Raw genomic sequence first — 6,399 nt, forward strand, 5'->3', positions numbered from 1 at the left:
CTGCCGTTTGCTAAAACACTTCCTGCTAAAAAGCAACAACACTCAAAACATCAAATAGTTGCTTGTATATTTGTATATATCAGTTGAAACCAAAAATAATTTGAGTGCATCAAAAAAAGATCAATATCAGTAGATTTATTACATGGAGCACAGTCTCGACAGAGTATTTAAACCAAACTTCAAACAATTTTCCAACTAATAGTGTTTATTTTGTACACAAACATGCAAGGTGTTATTCCTCTGCAATCCCTCCGCATCCAGCACAGCTGGTGTGCTAGTCCAGTCCAGATAATACAAGGCCAGTTTAGAGAGACAATCTGTAAATACTATAGAATGAAGACAAGATGTAGCCCTTTACATAGTGCATTTATTGCTAATTACAGATTTCAAGCAGCTGCAACAGTATGCTGCCAAGAGCTGTAAGCAGCTGCAGCTGCCTGGCTGTGCTGGATGAAGCAGAGATTGCTCCAAACTCAGTTACATTTCTGGGGAAATCTTTGCTGTTATGTTTAATCAAAGCTTTGAGGATTCGTTTCAAACACAGCTTAAGCAACTTGTCACATTAATTTATCAAAATAACTTTAATTTAACAACCAATCCATCTTAAAGAAGATCCATCATTAAAGAGCTTCCAGGCTCAGCTCAGTTTAGACAGATTTCTAAATGGTTCATCAGTTCTCGGTGGTGACTGACTGGATACTCGGCCTGGCAGACGGGACACTCCAGGAAGCTTTCATTCATCAAGTTGCTGTGAGGCGAGGACGTCAGGCTGGGTCTGGAGAACTGGGACAGGGGAGGGTTCGTTTCCCCTGAGCTCTGATCCGGCTTCTCTCTCTAACATAAACAACATCCATCAGTTACACTTTAGTCCTGGGATTAAAAAAAACTAACAAAAAAAAAAGAAAACTGCTAAATTTATTCCAAAGTAAATCTTAAAGCTACACTATTTTTTACAATAACAGAGTAGGCTGAGTATGAAAGGTGCTGCTTTTTACTTGATTTTACAACTTGAATTCGTTTTGAATGTTTGCTTTAACTGTGGTTCGTGCAGAAAATTATCAATGGAAGAAATTACAGCAGCAGACACGCAAAGTGAGGAAACATCTGGTGTGCTCAGGTGAACAAAAGGCAGTAAGTACTGAATATTCAGTGACCAGGCAAATAAAAACACAGCTCCAAATGAAAATTAATGTTGCCTGCAACACTGAATTTGTTAAAAAAGGAAAACAAAATACTGGCAGCTGCTAGAGCTACCCCTCAGCCTCCTAGTAGACAAACCTATGGTATCAATTTGAAACTCCTAGGTCATTTCCTTCTTAAGTTATTACAAGATTTTAAGAAAACTTGACCTCTGATCTTGAGGTCGAGATTACAAAATCCTGTGTTGCCTTGTTCATGAGTTATCATGTTCAGAAACGTTGACGTCCACACCATGATGGGGTGGGCACTCTTTATCCTTTAAAGGCTGAGGGGTAAAAACTCTATTAATGCAGCTTTAAGTTTGATCACAGATCAATCTTATCATCCTCTGATTAGATACTGACGCCAACCTTTAACTGCTTTGCCACATGGCCTTTTCCTTTTTGCAATGCCTTCAGAACTTTGACCATTTGCTTCTTTAAATAAGAGCAATTCTGCCTCTCATCCTCAAGGTCTTGTGAAGAAATCTGGATCTAAAATGTAAAAAATTGTCACTGCGATGAACTGAATGAATAACACTATAATAAAAGAGATAATGTGTGGCTGTAGAAGGCAGGCACAGACAAAACAGAGCACACTGTGTTTGCATACTGCAACCTTTTTATCTCCAAAAGACTTATTAAAAAACACAAACTGGCCATCCTCTGTGCATTGTCATTAATCTGCGCCATCATTAACAATGGGTAAATCAGCAACACGAAACTGCGAAAACTAACAGAAAGTAAATGTGCCTGTCATACCTGTCGCTCTAGGTCTGCAATCTTTTCCTGGTCTGCATGGTGACGATTTAACATAAACCTCTGAAAGAGATTCGCCTGATTGGAGAGTAATTTTTCTGTGATTTCATTGGCTCTTTCTTCCCTCATGTGAGCACATTAAGATTTTTACTTTTTACCTGCAGCTCAGAGTTTCCCGACCTTCTTCTCTCATCATCCAGCACGCCCTGGAGGACTTCTCTCACATCTCTCTGTTGTTGCTCTTCATCCTCAGGGCAATTCTGCACTTCCTGTGTGCTTCTGCTCAACCTTTCAGCTTGCAGCTGCTGTTTGAGCTCCTCCACTTCCCTTTCTCTTTCCTTGCACCTACAGATCATTTTTGCCTGTCAAATAGCTAACCACCAACTTAAATGGAAACATATAATCATTACAGCCATTCTCAAACTTCAGACTGCTAACCATTTTAAAGTATAAAGATAACCTCTCTGCTTTTGTTTTTGGTATCAAAAAAAGGCAGAAAAGAAAATTAAGAATTCCGTTTTAAATCACGTAGTTCTTAAAGTTAATCCATTTTTAATGGATTATTTAATTGGAATTATAAAATAAGCAAAACTACTGGCAATTATAAAATATATTTTCAAATATATTTCAATGTAAAAAGTAACTCCTGGTAGCCCACCTGCAATACAGGTACAGTCCACCAGAGGGCTTCAGTCCACACTTTGTCTATTACTGATCTATTTTTTATGCCTTGATTTTTCAAACATACCAATTTTGGGTGATCATCAGATTTTGGTGGGTCACTTCAACTCGTTCCCTCAGTACCTCCAGTTCATCCTTGGCTTTCTGGAGGAGTCTTTCATAATGCTCCTGCATCTGGCTTATTTTCTCTTTCTCTACAATAAGAAAAAGAAATCAAAAATTAAAAGCAGAAGTGGGAAACAAAAGCATGTCTACTCAGATGTGTGCCATGTGGCATTAAAAAAAGATAAATGAAGCACATGAGGACACATTCTGTTACAGTGGGCTACTATTGGACAATCTTGATATTTTAAAAACTTGTTGTGACAGACTGCTGCCCCTTGTCGCCCCAGTGGTGAGTGTCCACTGCCCACTATCCTCTTGGCTCACCGTCTGAATGGTCCTCATTGTGCTGCTGTGAACGGGCCTGATTGGCTTCATTCAGCTGCTTCTCCAGCCATAACATTCTGGCCAGAATCGCCCTCACATAGGCCTCTCTCTGCTGGTCATACTCCAGCCACTGCTTGTTTTTTTCCAAGGCCTCAGGGCATTGAATGAAATAATGAGAAGCACATAAAAGAAAAGACAGAAACAGATCTTTGCCAGAAAGATGTCTCCAAACCACAAACACTTAGTACGACATGTATACTGTAGCCTGACTTGTAAGTAAAAACGGACTAAAAGAAGATTAAGGGGAAGGATAGGAGTGGATAGAAAAACACAGGGGGCATTTCCCAGCTGTGCCAAGAAAACACTTACATCTCTGAGATGAATTTGGACCTCTGCCACAGCTTCATTACTCATGGAAACCTGTTCATCAGCTGTGGAGTCCTACCAGAGAGACCAGAAAGACACAAAACAATACTGCACATTTGAAAATGAGCAATTCATATTAACAGTCTCTTAGTTGCTACGATAAAAAACAAAAGCTAGCTGGCAGGCAGAACAGTTCAAAAAAGATCCATAACATCTCTATGATGACTATCATGGCTCTCAGTATCCTAATGGTAGTGAGACTGAAAAATACCTGCTGCTATCTAGTGGTATAACTGGGGCAAGAGGGGCTTAATTAGCTAAACAGATGCTGGAAAGTCTAAGAGTAATGTGAGCAGTGTGAAGGAAATAATCACATTCACATGACTGCATCTGAAGCAGGACAGCTGCAAATTTAACAAGCAATTAAAAATGCTCCACACAACATCGAGACCTTTTCTTGTTTGCTAGATTATAACAGAGAGACTGACAAACATTCATGCTAGAATCGCCAATCAAGGCCCAGCTACTGGATTCAAATCCAGGACCTTCTTAGTCTAAGGTGATGGTACTAACCATTCTGCTTCCACTATTTTCAGACAGCTTTCTTCCACCAGTAAACCAGTGCAGAAAAATGTTGCTCCCATTGCACCTACAGTGGACACGTCTGTCCACAACAGTCACCAGCTAGTGGCATGCAGTGGAACTATCTCAATGACACACTGGTCTATAAACAACACTCCACTGAGCCAGAATTCCTACTCGAAGGACTCTCTATAGGAAGCTGGCCAGTATGACCCACTAAGCTTCATCCTGTTGACCAGTTGGGCAAAAATTGGGCAAAACTGTTTTAGGCCCCCTGGATGATACCAAGGTGCTTAGAAGATGATTTGATGTTGTTGGCGAGAGGGACAATTTAGTGACAGACATCCAAACACAAGATACTCAGTTTTGTCAGGATAAAGGAGGAGGACATTTGAAGATTTATTTATTAATGGTAGTAAAGCATTCATAGAGGTAGGAGAAGCTGTTGAGCATCCAGACTGCTAAACTAAAGGTCTGAGATAAAACTTACTCAGCTAATACAACTTCCCAAATACAAAGCTTCAGAGAAAGAGACAGACACTGATGCCTGCCTTTCCAAATGAATACAAAAGTCATGACTGACATTTAAGGGGAGCTGTGTTGGAAAACTCAGCAGTGACCCCTTGTGGGAAAGGAATTATTTGCATTGACATCACTGGCTGTCCCCTGTAGTAGCAGGGCAAAAAACCTGGCAAGCAATTAAGCATGCCTAACATGCTCCAGACCTTTTTCTGTGCTTTAACCAGACAATGCTATATGGTCTATAGATTTGAAGAGAAAGATGTACTGGGTTAAACAGAACTGTTTGTTTTTACTGCTTCCGACATTATAATCTCTAATTTGAAAATCTGCTATACCTGCTTCCCTGTAACTTTTTTCTCGACATACTGACACCTTGTTGAGATGACCTCAAGCTTCTCCTCGATTTCCTCAATCTCTCTGGAGTAACGGGATATGCTACTCACTGCATCCACTGGTCTCTTTTCTTTTTCACACAGCTGCTCAGAGGGTGAAGCAGTTTTCTCATGTTTCGTCCTAAATTCCCGGGTACACTCGAGCCTGATGGCTTCAAGAGAGAGGAATCTCTGCATGGAGACACAACAAAACATCTTTTAAATATTGGCAGGATGTATTGATACAAAAAAATTGTAAAAATAATTAGACTTAGCAGTGTGAGCATGATTACCTCTACAAGCTTATTATGCTGCGACTGCTGATGGGTCAGTTCAGCCAGGGTCCTTTTCAGGTAGGCATTCTCTTTCCTGAGGCTGCTGACAACCATGGCAAGCTCTGAGTTGAGCTTTTTCTTGAGAGAGCGCTTGTATTTAGATGCTGCCATCCCTGTTACCTGCTCACAAGTATCACAGGAGCAATGCATCTTAGAACATAACATATGAAACATCAACAATACGAGCAGGATTACATTACCTAATATTCACGAGCAAAGACAACTTCACCAAAGTTTGATTTCTGAGCAGTAATTTTATAATTAGTTTGTAATGTATTGCATTGCAGCTAGTTGCTTTTGACTTTGAAACCTAGTGTATTTTTAAATATATATACATATATTTTTTTTCTTATTCTTTATTTTATTTAAAGGTGTCTCTAAATTTATTAGCAACGCACCTACATCCCACTACATGTAAGACAAATTGAATTAAATAAATCTGGCATCAGCAAAGTGCTACCCCCCCCCCCCACACACACACACACACACACACGTTAAAATATATTTTTGTGTCTATTGCTAGTTAACAAGCTAACAGTTAACATGCTAACAAAATCGCTCATACTTAAGAGTTAAACTGGATACCGAATATTGGTCTCTCATATCTATAAAATAACATTAATGATGTAAAAAACCGCTTATAACCGCCATAATCTATAAGGTTTTTGCTAGACAGAATTAAAGCTACTTTAGCTAGCTAGCCAACGTTAAATAGCTAGTGTTACCATTTAGCTAACGTTATTATAACAGTATTGAAATATGACTGCTCATTTTAAAATAAATCTTACTTTCTTAAGGTATTGTTCTACCAAATCTGCTGCAACACCTACTGGGTTTATATTTTGTTACCTAAAGATGGTGTTGACTGTCAAATTGTGAAGTTGGATGATTATGGCAACCTTTCTTCATCGCCCACTAGCGTGAAAACGGAGAAGAGGAGGAGCTCAGCGGATAAAACTGGTGTTAAATAATAACAATATTGCCTTTCTATATGAATGTTTTTGCAGCTTATTAACTTTTAGATTTAACATAAAAGTGTGTGGCTTTACTTAATAGAAGAAACGTTACTTTAAGCAAGTATTTTAAAAAAATTGACTGCAGGGGAAGATGGCAGTACTTAGGCATCACCACAGAGTGGCGCTGCAGCACCGGATGAGGGTCTCTTTTTGGTGCTCC

At 39.4% G+C, this 6,399-nt stretch overlaps 1 protein-coding gene across 1 annotated transcript; it reads right to left on the minus strand.

Moving 5' to 3' along the window:
- Positions 1 to 209: 209 nt before the first annotated feature.
- LOC308388308 (centrosomal protein of 55 kDa-like) lies at positions 210 to 6,115 on the minus strand. The gene is made up of 9 exons (XM_080868923.1): positions 6,012 to 6,115; positions 5,182 to 5,343; positions 4,961 to 5,080; positions 3,417 to 3,488; positions 3,048 to 3,198; positions 2,686 to 2,812; positions 2,096 to 2,282; positions 1,551 to 1,673; positions 210 to 834 (listed from the first exon to the last, which is right to left on the minus strand). Exons 2-9 carry the CDS (start codon positions 5,332 to 5,334, stop codon positions 643 to 645), a joined length of 1,125 nt encoding a protein of 374 aa, XP_080725049.1. The 5' UTR covers positions 5,335 to 5,343; positions 6,012 to 6,115; the 3' UTR covers positions 210 to 642.
- Between the last annotated feature and the right edge of the window lie 284 nt (positions 6,116 to 6,399).

Source organism: Rhamphochromis sp. 'chilingali' (assembly GCF_963969265.1).
Source record: "Rhamphochromis sp. 'chilingali' genome assembly, chromosome: 20".
NCBI lineage: Eukaryota > Metazoa > Chordata > Actinopteri > Cichliformes > Cichlidae > Rhamphochromis > Rhamphochromis sp. 'chilingali'.

What these genes read in the sequence shown, in the direction of transcription:
- LOC308388308 (XM_080868923.1), bottom strand. Translation starts at nt 5,334, where the DNA reads ATGGCAGCATCTAAATACAAGCGCTCTCTCAAGAAAAAGCTCAACTCA. An exon ending in AGCATAATAAGCTTGTAGAG is followed by an intron (nt 5,081 to 5,181) that starts GTAATCATGCTC and finishes GTCTCCATGCAG; the next exon opens with AGATTCCTCTCTCTTGAAGC. An exon ending in CAATGAGGACCATTCAGACG is followed by an intron (nt 2,813 to 3,047) that starts GTGAGCCAAGAG and finishes TTCTTATTGTAG; the next exon opens with AGAAAGAGAAAATAAGCCAG.